This window comes from Lepidochelys kempii, chromosome 10 (genome assembly GCF_965140265.1).
Source record: "Lepidochelys kempii isolate rLepKem1 chromosome 10, rLepKem1.hap2, whole genome shotgun sequence".
NCBI lineage: Eukaryota > Metazoa > Chordata > Testudines > Cheloniidae > Lepidochelys > Lepidochelys kempii.
The window spans coordinates 2,164,569-2,189,778 of NC_133265.1; the positions used below are offsets into that span (position 1 = coordinate 2,164,569).

General features: G+C 55.0%; 1 protein-coding gene across 2 annotated transcripts; it reads left to right on the forward strand.

Moving 5' to 3' along the window:
* Window positions 1-1,180: 1,180 nt before the first annotated feature.
* ERN2 (endoplasmic reticulum to nucleus signaling 2) lies at window positions 1,181-23,320 on the forward strand. 2 transcript variants are annotated; one of them, XM_073361624.1, is made up of 22 exons: window positions 1,181-1,352; window positions 6,747-6,864; window positions 7,271-7,304; window positions 8,665-8,737; window positions 9,068-9,140; window positions 9,580-9,702; window positions 10,146-10,247; window positions 10,988-11,249; window positions 11,623-11,701; window positions 11,816-11,966; window positions 12,790-12,911; window positions 13,174-13,350; window positions 13,941-14,151; window positions 14,560-14,650; window positions 15,422-15,611; window positions 16,280-16,379; window positions 16,718-16,917; window positions 17,696-17,843; window positions 18,689-18,816; window positions 20,089-20,212; window positions 20,581-20,648; window positions 20,734-23,320. In XM_073361624.1, the coding sequence occupies exons 1-22, from the start codon at window positions 1,272-1,274 to the stop codon at window positions 20,956-20,958; spliced, it is 2,880 nt and encodes a 959-aa protein (XP_073217725.1). In that variant the 5' UTR covers window positions 1,181-1,271; the 3' UTR covers window positions 20,959-23,320. The 2 variants fall into 2 exon arrangements, with proteins under 2 accessions (XP_073217725.1, XP_073217726.1); XM_073361625.1 differs by having other exon boundaries at window positions 14,566-14,650.
* Window positions 23,321-25,210: the final 1,890 nt, after the last annotated feature.

The window sequence follows — 25,210 nt, forward strand, 5'->3', positions numbered from 1 at the left end:
CGATAACGGGACTCTGCTGGGGGTCCAGGTGAAGGTGGTTGGGGCTCAGTGGCAGGGGGGGTTGAGTGTGTGGGGGATCGAGCTTGGCAGGAGGGTCTGTGTGTGGGGAGTTCGGGGGGGGTTCAGATGCTGGGGGGGTGGGGATTCAGGGGTAGCTGGTTGGGGCTCAGTGGGGTGGGGATCTGGGTTCATGTGGCTCATCAGGGTGGTCCAGGTGCAGCGAGGCACATTGGGGGGGAGGTTCTGAGGGTGGGGGAGTAAGGCTCCGTGGGAGGGTCTGGGTATGAGGGGGTCTGGATGCACGGGGGTTGGGCAGATGGGGGAGCAACTCCCTTTTCAGGAGCCCTTCCCCCTGCAGCTGAGGAGCAATGGGTGCAGGAAGTGGGGCGGGGGAGTTTGCAGAGCTTCCTGCAGCTGAGAGGGAAACCTGGGGGTGTGTCTGACCTGGCCCTGGATGCTGTGCAGGGGAAGACAAAGTCCTGTCCTGCCCAGCCCAGCAGGGTAGGAGCCCGCTGCCCTGGGCACTTGAACCACGCTGCTGGGCAGGCGCCCATGCTCGCTCTTGTGGCTTCCCTGTCACCGTCATTTTTCTGCGGGGGAGCAAAGAACGCTGCGGGGGACAGGCACGCTGCAGGGCGGCGCGGCATTCCCCCCGGAGTCGCCTGGGGGGCCGCCCGTGCCCCCTCCCCCGTCGGCAGGAGCCGGGGCGAAGAGAGCTGAGGGGTCCCGGCCCCCATCTCCCGGCCGGCCCGGGGGCGCTGAGCGCCACTGATCCGAACTGCGAACGCCGGATCCCATGGAAACGGCTTGAAGCCAGCGGCCGCGGCAGCCCCCGCCCCAGCACCCACGGGGCGGCCCCCGCCCGGCCCCGCGGCGGGGAGCTCCTGGGCTGGGCCGGGCCGGGCCGCTCCTGCCCGGCGGGGGCTGACGTGGTGGCGGGGCAGGAAACCCGCATCCTGGTTCCGCCCGGCCCGCGGTGAATCATTAACCGGCCGGGGCGCGGGGCGCGGGTCCAGCGGCCGGAGCCTCGGGCGAGCAGCCGGGCGGCCCGAGCACCGCGCCCGGGGCTGGCGCAGGCCGCTGCCCGCCGGGGCGGCCGCGGGGAGGCGCCGCTCGGCGGCCGGGCCCAGACCCGCCCCGCGGACGGCGCCCGCCGGAGCCCGCGCAGCGCCCGGGCGGGATGCGGGGCGGCCGGCGGCGCTAGCGGCCCCGGGGCATGGGGCGGGCGAGCGGCATGTCCGCCCCTGCCCCCGCCGAGCTCGGGCAGCGCGATGGGCGGCGGGGGAGCGCGGCCGGCCCGGCCCGGGCGGCTCCTGCTGGGTCTCTGGGCACTGGCGGCTCACCTGGCGCAGGTAAAGGGGGGCCCCGTCGGCGGGCGCGGGGCGGGCTCTGGGGTCACCCCCCCCCGGCAGGCGGGGGGCCCCGTCGGCGGGCGCGGGGCGGGCTCTGGGGTCACCCCCCCCCGGCAGGCGAGGGGTCCCTGTCAACGTTGGGGGTCTGGGAGAGCTCTGGGGTCACCCCCAGCAGGAGGGGGCTGTCAATGAGGGGTCAGAGAGGGGGGAAGCTTCAGGGTAAAGGTACCTGTAATCGTCGTGTCTGTTTCAGAGGAGCAGCCGTGTTAGTCTGTGTTCCCAAAAAGAACAGGAGGAGTTATGGCACCTTAGTGACGAACCAATTTATTTGAGCATGAGCTTTCCTGAGCTACAGCAGATGCATCCGATGAAGTGAGCTGTAGCTCACGAAAGCTCACGCTCAAATAAATTGGTTCGTCTCTAAGGTGCCACAAGGACTCCTTTTCTTTTTTCGTTGCATCTGTGAGGAGACTACTGAGCCTGCTAGGGGGCCGAGCCCCTCATTAGGGCCCCATACTGAGGGAGGCTGAAGCTGTGGGTTTCCCCACACTGCACACACATTGTTACCAAGCTTCTTGGTTGATGTTCTTGAGCAGCCTGGTTTGCTGTCTAGTGTTTCACCCCCAGGAGGGAGGGCAGGTGGGCGATGCTGATCCCCAGTGAACCATAGGAGAATCTGCACCAGCCTGGATATTCCACCATAGAATCCCACGATCTTGGTGGATGGAAGGGGGGCGGGTGGCAAAGTGCCCTGGAGTGCTGTCTGCTGGGGGATAGCCTGTAGTCAAAATGGGATTATTTGCCTTTTGCCAAGCTCAGGTGTTAGATCCAGTCCTGGTTGGGCAGGAACAGCTACTCTGCACTCAGGGGCAGCTCACCCAGCTTCCAGTGGTAAAGCTGACTGCGGGGGCACAATGGCCAGGATACAAGTTGTCCCCAGTTAGTTTTGACAAACACCGTTTGTTCATGACCCTTTACTGCCAGGGGCAGGCTGAAGAGAGCTTGGCCCCTGTGGGTGGAATCTGTAACACTGTCGTCCTTTCTCCACCGAGTCCTGCTCAGCAATGACTGTGGCCCCATGCCCTGGGACAGGATTAGAACCCACAACCTGCTGCCTCTTTCTGTCCGATTGGATTGGGCGACTGGATCAAGGTATTGCCAGCGTACTCAGGCTCGCAGCTTGTCACCACCACTAGTGATATGGCCACGTCCACAGACTCCAGGGCTGCGTGCCATGATGGCTTTTTGAATGGATCATTGATCGGCTGTCTGCCAAGAAGAGGAAACCAGCCTGTGGTACCTGTCGGGCTGATGCCATAGGTCTGTTAGGGTATGTCTACACTGCAGTGAAACACCAGGGGCTGGCCTGGGTCACCTGCCTCGGGCTCATGGAACTCGGGCTGTGGGGCTATAAAATTGCTTGTGTAGATGTGGAGACTCATTCCCTGCAAGGTGGGAGGGTCCTGCGAGCCGCAGTCAGCTGACATGGGCCAGTGGCAAGTGTTTTATTGCAGTGTAGATGTACCCTTAGAGCAGGGGTGGCCAACCTGGGCCTGAGAAGGAGCCAGAATTTACCAATGTATGTTGCCAAAGAGCCACAGTAATACGTCAGCAGCCTCTCCCACCCAGCGCCTCCCACCCACCACTGATCAGCACCTCCCCCTCTCCCTTCCCCTCCCCTTCCGCCCCTACACCTCCCAGTCAGCTCTTTCTTGGCATGCAGGAGGCTCTGGGTGGGAGGGAGAGGAGCAAGGGCATGGCAGGCTCAGGGGAGGGGGTGGGAAGGGGTGGAGTGGGGGCAGAGCCAGGGGTTGAGCAGTGAGCATCCCCTGGCACATTGGAAAGTTGGCGCCTGTAGCCCCAGCCCCGGTCTTGGTGCCTAGACAAGGAGCCGCTGATTAACTTCTGAAGAGCAGCGTGGGGCCCCGGAGCCCCAGGTTGGCCACCCCGGCCTTAGAGTCTGGAGAGACGTGTCCTGGTGCAGCCTTCGCTCCTCCCATTCCCTGAGAAGCTGTGGTTCAGCTGTAGTAGTGGCTGTAAGGTAAAGTCTATTACAAATAGATCTCCAGGGCTTTGGTAGAAACCTCCAACCCTTTTATACCCGAGGGTAAATAGGAGCCTGAATAAAATCTGGTTCAGTAACTGGTGGGCAGTCTAGCCTTTCAGTGCCTGGTATAAGATTGGCCAGAACATCTCCCAGTCATGTATGGCAGCCTGAGAATTGCTGAATGTAAAGAGAAAACCACCCTATTTAACAATGAAATTAAAGGGCTTAGCAGCTACCTGGACTGACAGGCAAGTTGGATGATTCTGCAGGTGTATGAGCCTGTCTCTAAGTCTTGTGCAGGAGCTTGGGGCTGTGTGCTGGGGTTGGGCAGCCCCTTAGTTTGGGCATCCTTCACAGAAGAAAAGAGAAGGGCTTTGGAGGAGACATCACAAACTCCAGAGAGCCTAGGGAGGAAAGAAAGGGGCAGAGAATGTGACTGATGCCTGCTCAGGGGCCTTTGTGAAATGAGTTTGGTGACTCAGCCCAGTTTCCATCAGACAGGTGGCTTCACCACAAAAGCCACCATCTCCATTAGCCCTTTTTGTGCTCTCATCTGCAGTCTCAGCGGAGAGCAAGGACTGAACAGGCCATGAAGACTGACCACTGCCCCCTGGCACCCATAGCATAGTGTGTGGGGCGGCGGAGGCCTATTGTTGAGGTGCAGTGAGGGGGAGCTTGCCCTGCTTCTGCCTGCTGGTATGCCTGCTTCTGTCCTGTTGATAAAGTGAGAGCTGCCGAGCCAGCACTAAATATACTTAAGGTTAAACAAGAAGGAATGATAGAAGTGGGAGAGAGAGAGAGATGGCTGGCAGGGGAGTGAGCAGGTGAGCATCTCTGCTAGGTGGGTTGGATGAGAGTAATCAATGCGGACAGGAGGGAGAGAACCAGTGGGGTGACCGAATTACTTTTGAGGTGTGCTGGGTGATGATGGCTTTTATTTATGTAGTTACAGCTGCATGAGTTTCAGCAAACAATGGCTGCAGGGAAGAATGTGTGTCTTTGTGTGCCCCCCCCCCCCAAGTCCCTCTCTGGTTTGGTTCCCTGACTGATAGCCTGCACAGCCGTCCCCACAGAGGACTCGTTCCTGCTCTTCTTCTCTTCACCCTGCCCAGAGCTGGAGTTTCTTTTCAGTCTGGGTTTCTCTGCCCTGTCTGGGCTATACCCTGGCATCTAGTTGTATTTAGCAGACCCTAGGGAGTGAGAGGTGAGAGCTGGGCCACCAAGTGACAGCATCCAGAATCCAAGGCAAATACATGGCCCATTGAGCCCTCTGGGCTAGTGAGCCACTAGGTAAAAGGCTGCCTACTTTATCATCACCAGTGTAAACTCCTGGCAGTGCCCAGGAGCCAAGCAGGGGTCACGTCTAGACCCCAGGCCACTGTCACCCTTTTTCCTGTAATGTGGTGCTGAGTACGGATGTTGTTCCTGCCTTAGTCAACGGAGGCAGAGCGGACCGCCAAATGGCTTATTAACTACAGCCTGTATGGGAACTGGAAGCCATGTGGGTCTGGTGCTCTGAGCAGGTGGGCTCATTGGCAGCAATTCAAATCCTAATTCAGATTCCTGAGCAGGAAAAGAGCAGGTGGTTCCCTTCCCTCCTCAGCCTAGAGTGCCTTCTGCCCCGCCCCACCATGCCCTGGGGCTGTTTGCTCAGCCTTGGTCCTGTTTGCCGATGGGTGTGGCTGGCTTGTGTTGGGAAGGTGCAGTGTGGGCTGGCAGTGGCCCTGCGAGTAATGCACACAGAGCATTGTTTCTGTGGGGGATTTGAAGATACCGTCTCAACATCAGGGTCACTACAATCCATGGCATTAAAGTCCTGAGCCAGCAACACTGGCATTTCTGGCAGGAAAAGCAGCCTAGCCAGTTTGCTTCTGGGAGAGGCTAGTGGCTGGGTCAGCTCGTGTCACCCTTTAGCAAAGCATCCAGGAAATCTGATTTAGGAAACAGCCACTCTGTTCTATAGCTCATCTCCAGCAGGAGGAGGAGCCTGCTGGTGTCGATTGCCCCTTGGCCCCATGTTAAATTATGTTCTGTTCGGAAGGGCAGAAAATAGGGGGCTCTTGGTTCAGACTACTGTGTGTTTTTATTAGTACTATTTGTAGGCTGAGTAAATAGAAAGCATTTTACAAATTCAGCAGGCAGTCTGCAGGAAACGCTTCACCCACTGCGGAAACGCAGCCACCTCTGGGGTAGCTATTGCCAGAGCGCCACAACGCTACACAACAGTTGAGGAAAGGAAATTGAGAGGAATCCTATATCCAAATGCAACGGCATGGGGAATTTTGGAATTGAAATGTAAATACCCAAACTGGAATTTGGCTAAAAAAATCCGGGTCTACATCCTGACTCTTGGGGAAACGAAAAGATTTCCAATAAATTCAGATTAAGGAATTAAGGGAGAGGGCAGTTTGTGTTTGATTCTTGTGCTGTATAAATATGTAAACACGCCGAGCTCTATCGATAGGTATTTTCAACAAATCTAAAGAAGTAGTGGACTGAGAGTCAGGACCCCTAGGTTCAGTTCCCAGCTCTGGAATGGGAGGGTAGGCTGGCTGTCAGAGCAGGGGACTGGGAGACAGGAGCTTTGGCTTCTGCTGCTGGCCTCCCTGTTAAATAGTCCAGCCGCACAGTGCCTTGTCACACTGGGATGGGGCTACTGGGGACGTGTAGTCTGCTGCTGGCCTGCCTTCCCTGCACAGGAAGGACTAATGCTACACCTAGAGTCTGTTCAGACCTTGTCTTCAGGGCACAGTTTATTTGTCAAACGTGACACTCACAAAGTAACACAAACCTATTCCCCTGACCAAAGGAGGCTGCAGGGGGCCCATGCCTCTCTCCCCCTGCTGTCGGGCTTGCCATAGGAGCCAACCTGCTTCCTGCAGCTCTGTTTTCAAATGAGCTCTTTCAGCCCTGACCCCTTTCAGCTGGGTCTGATCATCCCCTCTGTTCTTCAAATGGCTCTGTTTCCACACAGAGCTGGCTGGCCCCAAGCCCCTGGCTGGTAAAGCAGCAGACACCCTATCATAAGGCAGCACAGACTCCGTAGGGAGAACACCCTCTATAGCACCAATTCCTGTATTTAGGGTTTCTTTCCATGTCTCCCTCCCAAGGGGTGATCCATCCTGACGCTGCTTCACTTATGAGACTTGATGGGATTACAGTACAAGGTGGTATCAATTTAGGGGGGAACCCTCCCTCCCCCCATTGCTTGACCCATTGGGCACTTCCTCAGTGACCCAGTGGAGTGGTTAGCTGGTGTACTGGGGGATGCAGTTGGCAGGCCCATTAAATGGATCTGGTTGTCCTGGTCAGGCGCTGTATTATCTTTGCCATGTTTCTGCCCTCAGTGTCTTGCTGGCAGCACAGTGACTGTCCCAGAAACACTGCTGTTTGTGTCCACCCTCGATGGGAACCTTCATGCTGTGAGTAAGAAGACAGGCGACATCAAGTGGACCCTGAAGGATGGTGAGCAATGACTCTGGAGGGTATTTATTTGGGGGTCAGGTCCCCAGGGATTGCCATTGCCTGTGGTCAGGCTCTCCTCCTGCCTGAGAAGGGCTGGAGGCATTGCCTCCCGTTCAGATCCTGCCTGTGCTGCTCTGAGCAGGGGACACTGGAGAATGACACCTTGTGCATGGCCCAGTCCCAGGGGTCTTGCTGTTTTAAGGGGAGTACACGCACCATTGGGCAGCTTCATACAAGCAGCTGTGACTGCTCGGGGCTCCCGGCTGGGTCTGAAATGCAAATAGGTAAATGATCTGAGCTTGTAACCATGTGATTGCAAATCCTGCTGTGAATGCTGCCACGTGGCCCCCTGTGGCAGGGACATTAGAGGAGACAACTGATGTGTTTCTTTCACTCTCTCTTTCAGATCCCATTCTTCAGGTGCCTGTTTATGTGGCAGAGTAAGTGTCCCCTCCCCTCCCCTCCCCTCCCCAGGGTGTCCTTTGCAAGAAAGGTTTCAGAGTAACAGCCGTGTTAGTCCGTATTCGCAAAAAGAAAAGGAGTACTTGTGGCACCTTAGAGACTAACCAATTTATTTGACCATAAGCATATGCATCCGATGAAGTGAGCTGTAGCTCACGAAAGCTTATGCTCAAATAAATTGGTTAGTCTCTAAGGTGCCACAAGTCCTCCTTTTCTCTTTGCAAGAAAGCTTACCACTTCTCATCCTGCCAGGCCTTTGCAGACACTGACTGGGGAGCTGCTCCCCAGGGAGGTGCAGAATGAGGAAATGGAGGCTCAGAGAGGTTGAGCACCCTGCCCAATGCCACAGCTTTTTCTTAAAATCTTTCCCCTTTTACTAGCACTGGTGCCACTTGGCCACTGCAAGACAAGGCCCGGCCGCTGTGTCATCTAACCTTGCTCACAACCACGCTAAACAACATGCTGGCAGCCCCTGAGCCCTGTCTAAACTTGTGCTTCTACCAGTGGGAGCAACAGTCGTAAACTTACTGAGATACCCTAATGCAGCCAAACCCTGTGTGAGTGCAAAGGCAGGCATTTGCTGGGCAGATTCTCTGCAGGGTCTCCAGAAGCTTGCCATCAAAGCCAGAGCTTACCTCCTCTGGGAGGGGATGTTTATCTGAGGGGCCTGTTGTTAATGGATCACTCACTGGCTCTCTAGTACTGGTCTGGGCTGCTTGTGTCTCCTGAGGAAATTGGTTAGTCTCTAAGGTGCCACAAGTCCTCCTTTTCTTTTTGCGAATACAGACTAACACGGCTGCTACTCTGAAATCTCCCAAGCTGATATTCAGGGCTTCATTCATTCTCAGTTATGATTCCTGTTTGACTTTCCTCCCCAAGGAGCCCTGAACTGCTACAAATACCAGCAATGTAGGTCTTTCTTCCCCCACTGCTGAATGTGCAGCCACCTCTAGGGTGGACACGACAGCTGTCTAACAGCGCACAGTAACACACCACACACGTTTAGGATGAGAAATGAGGAAAAATTCTGCATCCATTTGAAACTGCAGGGGGAATTAATGGAGGCAAATGGAATGACTCCAGCTGGGATATGCCAGGACATCAGAATGGGGTAGATGTGGAGTGGCTGTGTAGGAATTGCCATATTGGACAGACCAGTAGTTCAACTGGTTTGGTATCCCATGCCAGGAGATTCACCGGAAGGCATACCCGCCCCCCCCCCATAGCGAACAATCATGGAATAACCTACGGAGGGGGATCCTTCCCCTAACCCCTGTGAGTAGCTGGCTTGTGCCCTGAAGCAGGACATGGCTGGCATTTCATTCTCCTTCCTTTCAGGCCGGCATTTCTCCCGGACCCCAATGATGGCAGCCTGTACATCCTGGGAGGCAAGAACAAAGAAGGCCTGATGGTCAGTACCTGGGGCGGAGGGGTGGCTCAAGAGTGCTGTCCTCCATCCTTCCTGGCGGTGGTGCATGCAAACAGGGCATGAGATGGCAGCTCTGCTGGAAGGTGCAAGGGCCTCATGCTCTTCGCGCTAACCCCTGCCACCTTAGGAATGGCCTCTGGGAGAGACAGCAAAGCCATGTGGGTCTCCTCCCTGACTACTCCTGTGGCTGGCCTGTGTGTCTGCGTCACCCGAGGAGGACCCCCTTCTTGAGGGACGGGCCGTGGTGCATGTGGCTGTCTCCCCTGGCTCTTTGTCACTCACAGGCTGCTTCACTGTCTCTGTTCACTACAGAAACTCCCATTCACCATCCCAGAGCTGGTCCAGTCCTCACCGTGTCGCAGTTCAGATGGTGTCCTCTACACGGGTATGAGCAACCCCCTGCTGTGGGAGAGAGAAGGGGCTTTCTCTGTGCATAAGGCAGCCACTCCCGCTCCCTCCTCCAGACTGCCATGGAGATGACACTGGGACAGCCTGGCACTGCAGGGGTTTAAATTAGTAGGGTGCAGATCTGTGTGCAGGACCCATAGCCAGCTCCCTGTTGGAGCCAAGCCAGACTTATGGAAGATCTGAATTTGAGTATGAACGTGCCAACCCTCTGGGACAGGGGAGCTTGATGGAAGGGGGTAGGGGTGATCCTGTGTGGGAGCAAGTCTGGGGGCAGGTGGGAGTGACTGGAGATTGGCCTGAGGGGAAGACGGGTTGGTGTTGCATGGGAGAGGACCTAAGGAACCTGGAGAAGCGGTGGCTTCTGAAAGAGGGGTACCAGGCACATGGGAGATTGAGAGGCATTACTGACTTTCCAGGGAAGAAACAGGACACATGGTTCGTCGTGGACCCCAAGTCGGGAGAGAAGCAGACGACGCTGTCGACAGAGGCCTGGGATGGCCTGTGTCCTTCAACTCCTCTCCTCTACATCGGCCGCACCCGTAAGCCAAGTCCCCTTTCTGCTGGTTGCAGGCGCAGAGCCATAAGGCTGAGGGGCTGTTCCCTGTGTCTAGTCAGGCTGCCATCCATTCTTACTGTTGGAGGAGGTTCCCAGCTCTGGTGTGCTGGAGCAAAAGGCCCTGCTTTCCCATTACAAATGGGGAGTGGAGACCTTTGGTTATCCAATGAAAAGGGACAATCCCTATAGCTCTTCTGATGCTCCTTGACCTCCTCGCAGGGCTTCTCCTGAGGGAGGCTCTCCTGACTATGTCATTAGTTCAGTGTTGCCTAGCAGCATTGTGGTGTGGTTCTCTTCTGAAGTAGTTAACAGAATGATCAGCATCCTGTTCCTCTGGCCTGTCCCGTTGGAAAGCCCCTCGTTCTGGGTAGAGTAGCCACCTGAGTTCCAGCACAGTGGTCGTAGCTGTTCCTCTCTGATCCCCAGAATACGTCATCACCATGTACGACACCAAGTCCCGGGAGCTGCGTTGGAATGCCACCTACCATGACTACTCAGCAGAGCTCTACGACGAGGCGTACGATTACAGTGAGTCCCTGGGCACTGCAGCGTGTGTGTGGAGGCGGGTCCTGTTCTCAGCTGCAATGAGGCAGTCCCAGCTTCCCAAGGGGAGAATGGTCCCCCTCACCTCCATGGTTATTAGCTCCTGTCCAGCTTTGCTTGCACATGGAGCCTTGAAGCAATGCTGTCCGTGCATGGGAGGCTCTCCGTTTCCAGAAGGACTGATCTGAAATCAGTGCTGCATTGGAGAGTCGTTTTCCCGCACGGCAGCGGGGGAGGGGGAGAGCAGCGGGGCTGTGGGCAGCCTTCAGGACTACAACTTGCCTGACTGGAGAGAGTCGGATGCTGTGACCGGGCAGGTGGCATATGTCTGTCACAAGCGCTGTGCCAGCTGATCAGTGCTCCAGCTGTGTGCAGCCCTCCTGGGCTGGGGGAGAGTCACTGACGCTTCCGAAGGGCAGACTAAAGGGCACACGTGTCTGGGAAGACATCCCTCACCCCCAGCCCCTGTGGATCCGGGGGAGCTGGGGCAATAGGATCCTCTGGGCTGCCTTTGGTTTGGATTGAGGAGTCACGTGGGGCGAGGACTGGGGAGGTTTGCTCCTTGCAGTGACCCAGCAAATGGCACATGCCCCAGTAGCATCAGTGGGCAGCATCCCCAACCTGTCTGTAACTGGGGAGACTAAATGGTCTGTGAGAGGGGGTGGGGGAGAGACAACCTTCCCCAGGAAATGCTATGGCATTAGCTGCCTTGTGTCTGTGGCTAGAGATGGCTCACTTTGCGTCGAGTGGGGACGGCCTGCTGGTGACTGTGGACAAGGAGAGTGGTAATGTCCTGTGGATGCAGAACTATGGCTCCCCTGTGGTGGGGCTGTATGCGTGGCACCAAGACAGTCTGCGCCGGGCCCCCCACCTCAACGTGGCCATGGAGACGCTGCGCTACCTGACCTTCCACTCACAGGACATCCGCCTCATCAAGTGGAACTACCAGTCCATGAAGGACTTCTCCACCACCAAGACCCAGCTGCTGTAGGTGTTTCAGGGGCCTTCCAGGTCGGGGCAGGAGGGCAGAAGCATGCTGGGGGGTGAACCTTGGTACCTACGGGGTGGGGATGAGGGTGGCAACGCACTGAGGAGCGCTCTGGAGATGGAGTTGATGCTCTCTTGGGTGAGAGGACAGTGGCTCCCCAGGAACATGCTAGGGTTGGAATTTAAGCTAAGGTAAATGAAATGCTTTTCCTGCCCCTCTCCACCTTGGAAGGAGCTGGCTGTGTCTCAGAACCGGGGGTGTGGCTGGGAGTCCCCCAAGCCTGTTTCTCTGGGAGGTCTCACTGCATTCATGTTGCTCTGTTTGTCCCATGCGGTGGCACAGGCTGGGACTGACTCTGTCTCTACACCACAGGCCGACACTCTACGTGGGGAAGCATGCAGCCAGCTTCTACGCCCTGACCTCCTTGGTCCACGAGAGCATGGCACTTGTGGTAAGTGTCCCATATCTCCTCCTGCCCCCTACATGCCCTTGACTGGCAAGGCAAGTCGGTGTGAGTGCCACGTCTGCCCTGCCTGATACTTACTGATCTGTCTGACTCCTCCAGCCCCAGGGGATCACGCTGGCCAGGATCGATGGCCCCACCACAGATGATGTGACAGTGAGAGCGTCCGGCGAGTGTGAGATCACACCAAGCACAGATGTCAAGTATCCGCAGGGCAGCATGAGCTCCCTGCACAACGAGTGGCTCCTCATAGGTGAGGGCTCCAGGGCTGGACAGGGCATTCCCTGTCCCGTTGCTCCTGGAGACTGTCCCAGTGAGGGGGAGCCAGGCATGGGGATGTTCTTTACTGTGGCAGAGTAACCTGCTTTGCCTGGTACTTTAAATGAAACCTGTGCTGTGATCTGCACCCACAAGACGCTGCAATGACTGAGGGCTGGGATTTACTTTCCCGGGAGCTAGTTTCACTGCATCCCTGGCTCCTTGCCAGGGACAGCTTCCTGTGCAGGCATGGGGGGCAGAAAATCTGCAAAGTGAGGCTCACAAACCTACATGCAAGTGAATAGATCGTTGCACCCAATGTGTGCGCACAGATATTGTGCCTGGGGAATAGCAGCTGCAAACAGGAGGTGCGTGTACTCACCCCAATACTGTGAGCACAGTCGTGATGTCAAGTGAACAGGTCTGCATCGGCATGTTTGAAAATTTGGCCCATGTTGTAAAACTGCAGCAGGGTAACTGCAAGCGGTCACACCGAGCGAGTGGGGTCAGGTCTTGGGCTGAGGAGTTTCTAAAGAGGTCACTGCCTAAGCTGTCACTAAAGGAGATCTGGTGTGGGACACGCCTCCTCCAGGATCTGAGGCCATGGCCTTCCAGGGATCCTTGCCCACGCCCAGGGATTGAGCCAGCAGGATGTTGCTCTGATTCTCTTAATGCGTGAGGCCCAGATGTTTCCCATCCTGGCAGACCCCCCCCCCATGCTGTGTGTCTGGCTGGGGCCCCTGCTGGGCTCAGTTTGGAGCTGTGAGCAGACTGAGGTGTGACTGTGTGGTCAGGTGAGCGCTTTCTCTGTCCCACAGGGCACCATGAGCTGCCTCCTGTGGTCCATACCACGATGCTAAGAGCCTTTCCAGAGACCCTGCGGAAGACTACCGAAACCATCATCCCCAAGAGCTCCCCTCCCAGGACTCTGTTTGATGATGTGAGTGGTGTGACTGTCTGGGGGGCTGCCCAAAGGTCTGTGGCACGTGGGGGGCACCCAGAGGGACAAGGAGAGATGTCTTGTGTGCAAAGCAAGCTGGTGTGTCCTGGCATGTGGGGTCTGGCAGGGAGAGCGAGGAATTGGAGGCATGCTCCATGTGCATTCCTGCATGTGGGGGGAAGCTGTGGGGGATGGAGTCTACAGCAAGGGATGCCTGGGGGGCCCTATTGGTGTAACCCATTACCCTGGCTCTGTGTTGCAGTTTCTGACCCCAAACGGCTTGGAGGATCAGGCCAGCACGGGCGGCGATGGGCGGTTCCGTTGGGACTCCACCCAGGCAGAGCAAACGGAAATCTACCCAGAGTCAGGCAGCTGGGATCTTGTGGTCACTGCAGTGCTACTGGGCGGAGGCATTCTGCTCCTGAGTTTCGGTCTCAGGGTGAGTCTTTCTTCTCTCTGTGGTGCCCCTTGCTGGCAGCTGCAGGAACTGATTGCCGCAGCAGTCCCCCTGGTATGGGGGCTAAAAGTTTCCTCTGATCCCTGCTTGCCCTATTCCTTGGTACACACGGCGTCCTGGTTAGCATGGCCATACAGGGTGCTGTGATGTTCCTGTTACCAGGCCCTCCCCTTGTTGCCCCAGAGGAATTGGCAGCCATCAATTAACCCTGCAGGCCTCTCCAGGGTCATATTAAGTACCTCTAAGAACCTTCTGTGTCACAGCTCTGCCAGTGTCCTGAGTCATGGCCTCCAGCGCTCCCTGCTGCCTTAGCCCTGACTCTTCCTGCCCCACCCAACTCTGCTGGTTCAAGGGCCCAGGAGAGGCGAGCTCAGTTGCCCCATTACTACACAGAGCCCACCCCCACTGGAGCTGTTTGACCCCAGGAGGGGGTTTGCTGGTTTCCTTCACTGTAATGGGGGAGGGATAATTGTCACGTTGCTGCCCTCAGGGTGGTAATGCCACCTCGGTAGGTTCATCTGCATCACCTGCTTTTCCAAGAAACTGAGACATCCACGCTGTTTGTGCCCCAGAAACTGCTGGAGCAGCGACTGCCGCAGCAGGGACTGCTTTCCCCAGGCCGGATCTCTGGGGAGATTCTCCCGCCAAGCTCTGAGGAATCGCCGAGTGGGAGCCAGCGGACATCTTCGCAGCCATCACGGAGCTCAGGCTCGCCCTCCTCACAGAAGGACCTGCCTAATGGAACGGCCGGCCAGGATCTGGCTGTGCCTGGAGCTGCTGAAGGTCTGTGCTGGTGGGGAATGGGGAGGAACCTTCTGTCCTGCGGTCCAGCTTGTGGGAGGCAGGTTGCCCATGTCCCCTTCCTCAGAGAGCAGAGGGGGCCGTGTTAGGAGGGAAAAGCCAAGGCTCGGAGGCAGCACTAAGTTCTAGAGCTCAGGTCAGGATGACGTCTTCCCCAGGGCTTTCCAGAGCGGGGCATTCAGGAGAGAGGGTGCCATCCGCAGTAGGATCAGGAGGCACAGAGATGCAGAGGGGAAGGCTCTAACATCAGTGGGGAGACAGAGGAAGCTGGTGCTGGACAAGCATAGGAAATAGGAAGGAAAGGAAAGTAGAGATGGGGCCTGAGAGGGGCAGGTGGGCAGTGAGTGAGGGGATGGCTAGTGATGTTAATCCGATCTGCACTCTCTGCAGCTGCAGAGCCTGATTTGACTGTAGTTGGGAAGATTTCCTTTAACCCCAAGGAAGTGCTGGGCCATGGAGCCAGGGGAACCTTTGTATTCAGGTGAGTAGTCGTCCCATCCCCCCACCGAATGCCCTGCTTTTTGCTAATGCGAGGTCTGGTTTGGAGAAGCCACGACTTCTTTCCTCCTCAGAGCTGGGAGCCGTGGGGGCTTGGCCTGGCAGTAACTTGGAAGGCCCTTGCAGGGTGGATCTGGCTGGGGCCATCTGGTAATGGGGTATCGAGCTTTCCTGTCTCACCCACCTAAATCAAATCAGATGATTCCTGTTGGACTGGAATTCAGTGGCCTCTGTAGAAAACAAGGCGGGAAGTTACCAGTCCTGCCCCCCTTGCACTTGGCACAGCAGGCCCCCCAGCTGGCAAGCACAGCCAAGGACTGAACTCCCCTCATGGCTGGCATGTAGACACACTGGGGAAGCCTGCGCTGCCCTGCCCTGCCCTGCCCGGGCTGCGTCTGCTCCGGTGCACAGAAGGGTTCTGTTGGTTGGTCTGCCTGACGCTGAGCGGAATCCCTCAGGCTGTGGCTACAGCACCTTTCCCCAGGACCGAACTCACTCTGAAGGCCGAGGGGACTTTATTTCTCTGAGAAAAGGCTCCACCAAACCTGACCTTTCCCAGTGGCTGCAGAGATTTCAGCCTAGGCCCAGTTGCCCTTGTGTTTGGGGTGCGTCTCCTGATGTCACACTGGGGAGCCCTTGGGGACTAGTTCTTGGGCTAGGCCAGAACCTGGGTGGATCTCTTTGAGAGTCTCCTGTGTGTCTGGGCTGGCTGGCCTGTGGGCAGGGTGTGATGGTGGCTCTCTTCTGATCCCAGGGGTCAGTTTGATGGCCGGAATGTGGCTGTTAAGCGCCTTCTGCCCGAGTGCTTTCACCTCATCGACCGGGAGGTCCAGCTGCTTCGGGAGTCAGATGAGCACCCCAATGTTGTGCGCTGCTTCTGTACGGAGAAGGACAAGCAGTTCCGTTACATTGCCATTGAGCTCTGCTCTGCCACACTGCAGGAGGTGAGCCACTGGGCTGCTGCTGCAAGGTGGCTGTTAGCTCTGTCGCTCCTGCTGGGTGTTCGCTATGCAGTCCAGGTCCAGGGGCCCTCGTGGAACTATTTCATCGCTGGTTTGTCATCGGCTACCAATGGCCTGGTCTGCCATACTCTCACGGGAGATAGCAGGTTCCAAAGGTGTGCGTGTGGGGATGGGACCTAGGAATTCCTAACTTCCTGTGTGGCGTAGGGCAGGTTGTTCCATCTCTTTACACCCGTTCCCCCACCTGCAGAACGAGAGAGAACTGATGATGGGATAATGCTAGCATCGCTCACGGGCGTGTGGCAAGGCACCCGTCCTCATTCACTTGCTTATTCGATCCCCTCTGCACTAGGTGCAGCTAGTGCTTCATCGTGCTTCCTGCGCACCCGGGGCAGCTAATCTGGCACGCGCCTGTTCCCTTCTGTAAGGCCTGCAGTGAAGTGTGGAGCTGCCGTATGAACGGAGAGGTTCTGCCTGGGGAATGCAGACCTCGGACTCTAGCTTGGTTCTTTTCTTCTATTTCCCAGGATTTAAGCTGGGAAAAGACGTGGTTTATTGTCGCAGAAGGAAAAGTCCTTATAAATCTCTGACTCTGGTAAATGCAGACCTGGGTGAACTTCCTCTTTGGTTTTTCTCTCATCTGTTGTTAGTATGTGGAAAGCCCCAGCTTTGATCGTCGGAACCTGGATCCAGTGTCCCTGCTGTATCAGACCACATCCGGCCTGGCACACCTGCACTCCTTGAACATAGGTGAGGGAGCGCTTTGCCCCCAGTTTTGGTTGGGATGCCTGTTGCCTTAAAGCAATAGGTTCAGTTCTAGTGAATTGTCTGTGGAAGGGAAATTCTCCAGCCCAAAATCCTGGTGCAGAACTTGAATCCGCAGCCTGCAGAGGCAGGACTGCTGCTCGCTGACCCGCGCTGTGTGGCAGCATTGGTGGCATGCAGGTTACCCCGTGGTGATGCTCTAGCCTGGCACACCTGCACTCCTTGAACATAGGTGAGGGAGCGCTTTGCCCCCAGCTTTGCCTCCGGCTGCACGGCCTCTTCTGCAGGTAACTCCAGCTCACTTCGGAGGATATTTCTTTCAGTTCATCGTGACCTGAAACCCTGCAACATCCTCATCTCTGTCCCAAACAGTCACGGGCAGATCCGGGCTGTCATCTCGGACTTCGGCCTGTGCAAGAAGCTGCAGGGGGGACGGCACAGCTTCAGCCTCCGCTCTGGAATCCCAGGCACTGAGGGCTGGATCGCACCGGAGGTGCTGCGGGAGAACCCAAAGGAGAACCCTGTGAGTGTGCTGTTGTCATGTCCCCTCAGCCCTGCTTGCTGTGCACATTTTCTGTCCTTGCAGCTTCCTCCCTTGCACCTGCAGAGGATTATTCGTTCTGCCCACGTCGAAGGCTCTAATTCTCTGCTTTGCCGGAAGGCAGTGACCATGCTGGGCATCCTGGAGGGAGGCAGCTGCCCTCAGAGCTGGTGCCTCAGTCACTGCTAGAGAATCGGATAGTTTGGCAATAGGGATTGGGAAGTGCTTGTGTTGGCCCCCGTGCTGCTGGTCCATGCGGGTGTCTCTCATTCCACAGGTGCCTCTGCGGGCTGGAAGCATGGTTCATAAAACCCTGCACCTGCTGTTGTTAACGTAAAAAGCCCCACAAAAGTCACAAATGTCAGCTAGGGGCCCAGCTCCCATCTGAGCCTTTGAAAATCTCCTCTCAGTATTTCTACTGCAGTGTCAGCCAAAGGCTGCAGTCAGGACCAGGTTCCCGTTGCGCTAGGGGCTGCACAGACCGTAGAAAGAGACAGTCCCTGCTCCAAAGAGCTTCCAGAGAGAACTATTTGCGTACATCCAGGAGTTCTGCTAAACTCCCTTCTGCAGAGAAGAGTCTGGTCCCAGCAAGCAGCTCACGCCTATCAGAAGAGAGACCACTAGGTGGTCATTCTTGGAGCTCAAACTAAGGGGTTGCCTGGCTAAACCTTTAGCCAATCAAGTGTTCGTGTTCAGAAAGAGAGACAAACGCCCTCCCACCAAAGCTGAGCACTCCCATGGCCCCGGTTGTGTTTTGCAGACGTGTGCAGTGGACATCTTCTCAGCTGGCTGCGTGTTTTACTACGTGGTGTCAGGCGGGGAGCACCCCTTCGGGGACAGCTTACGGCGACAGGCTCATATATTGTTGGGCTCTTACCAGCTGGCATGTCTCTTGGAAGACACTCATGGTAAGGACCCTTCTCTGAGGCTGTCTGAATGTTTACAGAGCTCCCAGCCCTGTACAATCTGGATGCTGCAGTGCTGCTCTGGCCCGGCTCCTCTGCAGCACCTTCCATCTGAGGATTTCAAATCACTTGGCAGATGTTGCTTTATTCTAGCCTCGCTAGCCCCTGTGAGGCAGGCAGGCAAGTCAGTACTGCTAACCCTGTTTTACAGCTAGGGAACCTGAGGCACAGAGAGACGAAATGACCAGCCCGAAGTCACCCAGGAAGTCATGACAGAGCCCGTTTTCCTGATTCGCTGTCCCATGCTGCAGCCACAGGACCAGCACTTAGGTGCCCAGAGGATAGAGACTGCATGTCCCCAGCAGCAGATCTGGAACCCTAGAACAATGGGAGAGGCCTCTTAGGTCATGACTAGTCCATTCCAATGGCCAGCGGCGGATTATCCCCAGCGGTGCTGTAGCTAGTTGAGTTGTAAATGTCTCGAGCAGTGGGGTTCCTCCTTGGCAGATGACTCCACAGCCTACTAGACTTCGCTAGTATTTCCAGCTACTTGTCTGAAATGTTCCTTTGCCCCATAGCTTGCCTATGGGGAGATATTGGTGAGTCTGGTGCATAGAAGGAGCCAGACATATTTTGTTGTATTTCATGGTCTTCCAATGATCTGGGGTTCAGTCCTGCACATGCACGTTCCCTTTCTGGGAATCCTACTGGGAGTATGCAGGACTAAGAGAGTCAGTAATATGATTGGAGCTGTGATTTGTAGCGAAAGCTCTGGGCTCGAGGTGTGGACAGCTCCCTTCAACCCCAAGGGTGTTAGTAACCTGCTCTCTTTCATGCTCACATCCAAGACAACATTGTTGCAAGGGAATTGATTTCGGTGATGATCAGCAACGAGCCCCAGGAACGCCCATCGGCCCCGCAGGTCCTCATGCATCCCTTCTTCTGGAGTCGTGAGAAGCAGCTGCAGTTCTTCCAGGTGAGAACCCTTTGGTTGAGCAGGGTGCATCCCAGTCCTTCTGTCCCCATTTCCAAATTCAGCAATGAAAGCTCTATTCTGTGACATCAGAAAACAAGCTGGTGTTTTTCCTGAAGCCTGGGATTCTCAGCTGGCCTCAGCTGGTTTGGTGCTCTGTGGTTATAAAATTCACCCCCTGCAATGAATCTGCCTTTTTGTGAGCAGGGCTTCTTCTGTTCCGGGATTCTTTGGCTGTGGGATCCGCTCCATGCTGCAGATTCTGAGTTTTCATTTAAAACAAGCAACCAACATGATTGCTAGCCCTTTTGCTTACAAACATCTTAAAAAGATGATCTGAGCATAACCTAACAGTGCTGTTTTCCTGAGTCTGCAGCGAGCCTGAAACAAAAGCTCTGAGAGGTGTGAACTTCCCCCTTTAGCTCAGTGAAGTATTGGCTCTGAAACCTAAAGATGACAGTTTATTTCGCTGCTGATCAATTTTTCAGAAACATCCAGCTAATATAGTGATCCCACAGTCCCAAGGTGCTCCCTGTGCAATTCAAGGTGCCAAAAGCCCCAGCTGTCTCCTAGCCAGTTGTCAAATCTCCAGCATCCCACCAATACCTTCATTGTCAGTGCAGAACTCAACAGCGCTCTGAAAACTGACAATGTGGAGAGGATCAAATAGATGGAATTGAATGCAAAAATAAACACAGACTGCGGTGCTGATTGGATCATGCACGTGTGTGTTTATATCAATAAAACACACACACACACACCCTTTTAAGTTAAAAGAATTCAGGGTCCTTGCCATAGAATGTAGGACTAGCTGTCTGCAGAGTGCAGGGCTCTCTGAGTTAATTGTGAGCCATTGACTTTCATACAAGGAGAGTGAAAAGCTTTCTCTTGGGTTTGGGGGCAGTGACCCTGCGGAGGGAAGTACCTTGGCATGGAGCCATCTCTCCACTAGAAGAAACAGTTTCAAATACCTCATCTCACCGTGATGGAGGCTGGGGTCTGTCAGGGGGTCAGGTTTCTGCTAGACCTCATTGCAGCCAACTGTGGGTTCCTTTCCCAGAATGCTCCAGGTCCCAGCCCATAGGCCGTACCTTCGGTTACAGACTCTCCTGTAGGTGGACCGTGCTGCTCAGTTCCGTTGGCACCCAGTGTTTGAGCAGAAGTAGCCCTACGTCACCTTGGTGTCCATAAGCCTTTGGAAAATGTCAGCACTGGGACTCCCCCAGTACAAAGTGAAGTTTCCATTGACTCCCCCCACCCCTCTCTGGATTTCAGGACGTAAGCGACCGTATTGAGAAGGAGCCTGCCGAGGGACCCATTCTTACTGCCTTGGAGTCTGGGGGGTGCTCGGTCGTGAGATTGAATTGGAGAGCTCACATCTCTGTCCCGCTGCAGACAGGTGAAGCTCAGGTGCCAGGCTTACTGCTTGGCAGTAACCTCACGGAGCCGTTTCATGCTGAGCCATGTGGAGCGTTTGCATGGAGCTCACCAGTGCTAGTGTCATGTTCTCATGCAGTCACTTCCTGGCAGCTGGAAGTCAAATGGACTGAAACCCATGGACCCAGAATGGATGACTAATCCAGCTAGCCCTTCCCCTCGACAGGGCTTTGTTCTGCCCAGTCTTAAATGCCCCAAGCAGATCTCCCTCGGAAGATTGTCCCACTGCATCCCCCATGGGGAAATGTTCCCAGCCCTGATGCCCTGTTAGCACATTACTGCAGAGGCCCAACATTGCTGATGCTTATTTGGGTCTCTTGCTGTTTCCAGACTTGAGGAAGTTCCGAACATACAAGGGCAGTTCAGTACGTGACCTTCTGCGGGCCATGAGGAACAAGGTACTGTTACTCCCCCAGCAGCGTGGGGTCCAGTTTGCCCTGTGCAGTGACCCTGGTAATCGTGTTTAATCTGTTTCCCATGTAGAAGCATCACTACCATGAGCTGCCAACAGACGTCCAGGAGACTCTTGGGGCTGTTCCTGATGAGTTTGTTCAGTACTTTACTTCTCGCTTCCCCGAGTTGCTGCTTCACACACACACAGCCATGCAGATCTGTGCCACAGAGCGGCTCTTCCACCCCTATTATCAGCAGCAGCAGCCAGGAGACCTTGGAAACAAGTGGAGAAGCCACACCTGGGAGGGAACTTAGAGTGAGGGCCTGCTCTCTGGTGCTGCCACGGTGAATCCTGCTGGAACAGGGATCCCAGCAGGCGGGGCTCAGCCGACATGTGCCTCAATTTTATCTTTTTTTAATGCAGAGATTTCTGAAGGATTTTATCTCCCCGGCAAAGCTACCAGGACCTAGCACAGCTTCACAACGCCACCTGCCACCCTAAACTGGTTCTGGAGCTCCACTTCCCCTGGAGAGCAACAGGATGGCATCTCTGGACGCTCCCTGGCACTCGCAGTCTAGGGATGTCACTGCCTACCTTTCCAGGGAGAGGCCTGTGGTGGGAACCCAAGAGAGTTTTCTCGGTGGTTCCTCGGTGGCTTGTCTCTTCGGGGCTGCTCCTTCAACCATGGCATGTGCCTGGCCCTGACTGAGGCCTGGTCACTAAATGTAAAGCGTTAAATCCAACCTGGGCTGCTGTGCAAAGCCACCCCTGGAGAGGTAGGTAAGTGCATGCACACGCATGCCTGTAGACAGAGTCTCTCTTTTTTCTTGGGACTCTCTGAATGGATTTTATCCAAACATAAATGTTCGGTTTATGCTCCATCGAGACATTTCAGCTCAGAAGATAATTGGAGCGGGGGCATTAGAATGGAAGAGACTTCTCCTGTAGGGCTGTAGTGTGGCAACCATCTCATCAACAGCTGCAGCGAGTTGCTTTACCATTTTTAATTGAAAATGTTTTAGGCTATTTATATTTTGCTTCCAAGACCCTATCTTTCCAGTGCCAGCCCTTAAGCATCAGACTGGGAAACAGCAAGGTCCTCTGTTGCCTGTATGCCTCTGCTAGAGCAGAGGCTGATGCAGCAAACTTCTCTCTCATTGATTCCTTTCCGTGCTGAGCTGTTGGAAGCTGGGGTGTTTGTCTATTTAAAACTTGAATGTGAACGGCAGGACTGATGTGGTCTTGACACTGGATATGGTCTTATGCCCTGGCTGGACAACATACCTGCCTGACATTTGGGCTGGGTTTTTTGTCCACTATCTACAGAAGATGTAGGCCACCGGCAGTGCTAAAATGAGAGGTCTCCGTCTCTCACCATAGCCCTTCCCCACTGTTTTGTGGCCAGGTAGAAGTCACTGGGGCTGGATCAAGTGGATTTGCAGAAGCTCAGTTTACAGGATGCAAGCTCAGGGCCTGGGTGCAGGAGCACCTCCTGTGGCCTCTTTTCTGCCCCACCTGGCAAGCCCAGCCGGGGTTGCCCAGCTCTGGAGGCAGGTAGGGAAGGCTGCTCTAGGGAACATCCCAACAGAATCCCCGTATCTCGGTTTGGCTGAGTAAAAAGCTTTCTCCGTCTGTAGCAGCTCATCTTCATCCCAGCTCGCAGGCTTGAAGATCTCGGGCAGATGCCTGATGCCACATCTGCATGAGGCACGAGACTATGGAACCCCAAGGGATTGTTTCCCCTATTTTGTGGAGGATGCTGCTGTTCATGAGGAGCCCTCTGTATAGAGGGGGCTTCCTCATCCATGCAGAGAGCCTGTCTCTTGGAGCGTACGGTGTACCGGGCCTCCCCCACTCCCAGGGCCTCCAAGAATCTAGAGAAATGGCCACCGCTTCCAAATTCCTTGGTTGTGAGGATCCTTTTGTGTCTGCTGGCAGTGTCTGATCTGGAATCTCTTCACCATGGAGGCAGAATCCTACCCTTGCCCAAGAGAACATTGCCACGGAGGTGGTGGTAGCATTTCCTGTTTTTCCTCCTCCTGGGACCCAGTCAGTGGAAGCAGAATTCTCTGCAGGACAGGGGTCTCAAGTGATGAATTACAAACTAGATGTTTTTAACTCCTTCTCAAGGGCCTGAGTTGAGAAATGGGGGAGGGGAGACTGCTGGAGCCTTCCCACTAACAAGGAATGCTCCAGCCCAGCAAGGACAGAAAAATCCTCCTTCAGCAGAGGTGGGATGGGGGTGTCCCTGAGGTCTGACCTTCTATCCCCAGAGCTGGGGAGCAGGTTTTCACTCTGCTGGGATATGGCCCTGGCCAGACTTCAACTCGCATACAGTTTCCACTGATCCCAGCTGGAGCCCCTATGGGAGGAAGAATTGATAATGGGTCTCTAAGCCCCTTCTGCATTCAGCAGCCTATAGATAACTCATGCCACTGTTGCTGCTGGGTCTGGAGGCCCCATGCCTGAATGTCTCCTGCTAGCTCTTCTCCTCTGGGCAGTGCTTTCCTCTCTAGGGGTGTGGGTTTTGTATGTTTTGATTTAGCTTTGTATGTGGGTGCTGGGGGTCTGTTCCTTTGGTCACAATCAGTTTGTACCTGGTGTATATTCAGAACATTTTATAGGGCAGAGAATGTTTTATACAAAATATTGTAAATAAAAATTGTCTTGAAAGTTTGGACTTGTTAACATTGGAAATAAACTCAGCAATTCATGCAGGCTGAAAGCCCTGCTTAGGAGCTGCATCTCCAAACTAAAGGGCCAGGGAGGGATAGTGAGGCCCCAAAATGTACATGTTCAGGCCTGCCAGAGTTGAGTCCTTTTGGATCCTCAGGGACACCCACAACACTGCTTAGGACTGCCTTGTAAGGGTATTTGAGACCAGGGTCTGAACCAAGTAGCTATTGTCCTCTTGAGTGATTGACCAGATGATCAAAAGTGTGTGTGTGGGGGGGGGGGAAGAGTCTGCTCTGGAAATTGTGATAGTTTTGGCAGAAAGTTTGAATATTGAACAATTTTGGGCAAAAGCTGCAGCCTTGGAAGCATCACTATGGTGCATCAGATTCCTATTCTCCTTTGGAGATGTCTGCCTGGTTGGACTGCATCTCTCAAAATCCACCACGGTCTCTGTTCTGGGAGGGGGAGGCAGTGCATCATGGGTGATGTAGTCAGGCCAGGGAGCTCAGCCCATACAGAGGAACAAGGCACCATTTCCAAATTGAAATGTCCTTTTTCAGATCTCTCTCTTTTCTGAGAAATCCAAAACTTCCCAGAGAAAACAGCCACTTGTCACCACTATCTTGGCATTGAATTGAATGCTCTGTTTGCCATCAAAACCTGTTGTGACAGGACATCCTTTGACCAGCTCTAGGTGTTGATAGCAAGGAAGCAGTAGCACTGGTGGTAAGAGGTTTGGGACTAGATAAGGGGGCTTCTGCTCAGCCCCTCAAAACATTCTCCCTGGGACAAGGCAGCCTGACTGCTCCTGTTTTCAGGGCAAGCTCAGATTCCCTCTGGGCAAGCTCAGATTCCCTCTGGGCAGAACTCCCCCATCTCTTCTGTGGAGATAGCGGGGGGGGCACCTCCTAGTGAGGACACTGTCCTACACAGGCTCTTCAGGGCTGAGCCTTCATCCTAAAGCAGGGTACAGACCTCACCCCTGAACAGCAGAGTTAGGTAAGAAAGAGACAAAACTTGTCATTCTCTTCCCCTCTCCCCCCATATGCAGGGGAACTATTACTCAGGTTGGCCCCAAATGGGCAGAGGGGCTCCCTGCTGAGGTGCAGCCCTTTCCCCCCCACAGAGCCCAATACTGCATCTTAATGGGGGAAGATCAAAACCCTCCCTGCAGTTGTTACCGACTCAGAGCACCCAGCTGGGCAGTGTTTCTGGGGGACCTGTGACCGGCAGGGAATGGTTAGTTCTTTGAGAGGTATCAGGGCCTAGTCCTACAGCTGAGTTGTGGAGCTTCTGGAAGCTTTGCTGTACCTGTAGCCCACAGCATGAGTCCAAGCCAAGGGGATGCAAGGCTGGGAGAGCCCCATCACCTCAGTTCCTTCCCTGAAACCCACTGAGGGAGGAGGGGACAGATCATAGTCTCTTACACTGGGACACTCACCCTGCAAAGCAGCCACAAGAGGTGAGGTGGCCTTTTCCTGTTCTTCCTGGGGACACCAGCAACACAATGGCCACCATGGTGGCTAGAGGGTGAGAACTACCTCACTTATAGGCCTGCTCACAAACAAACTGTGCAGCCTGGTCATAGAATATCAGGGTTGGAAGGGACCTCAGGAGGTCATCTAGTCCAACCCCCTGCTCAAACTTGGACCAATCCCCAACTAAATCATCCCAGCCAGGGCTTTGTCAAGCCTGACCTTAAAAACCCCTAAGAAAGGAGATTCCACCACTTCCCTAGGTAACGCATTCCAGTGTTTCACCACCTCCTAGTGAAAAAGTTTTTCCTAATATCCAACCTAAACCTCCCCCACTGCAACTTGAGACCATTACTCCTTGTCCTGTCCTCTACCACTGAGAACAGTCTAGAACCATCCTCTTTGGAACCCCCTT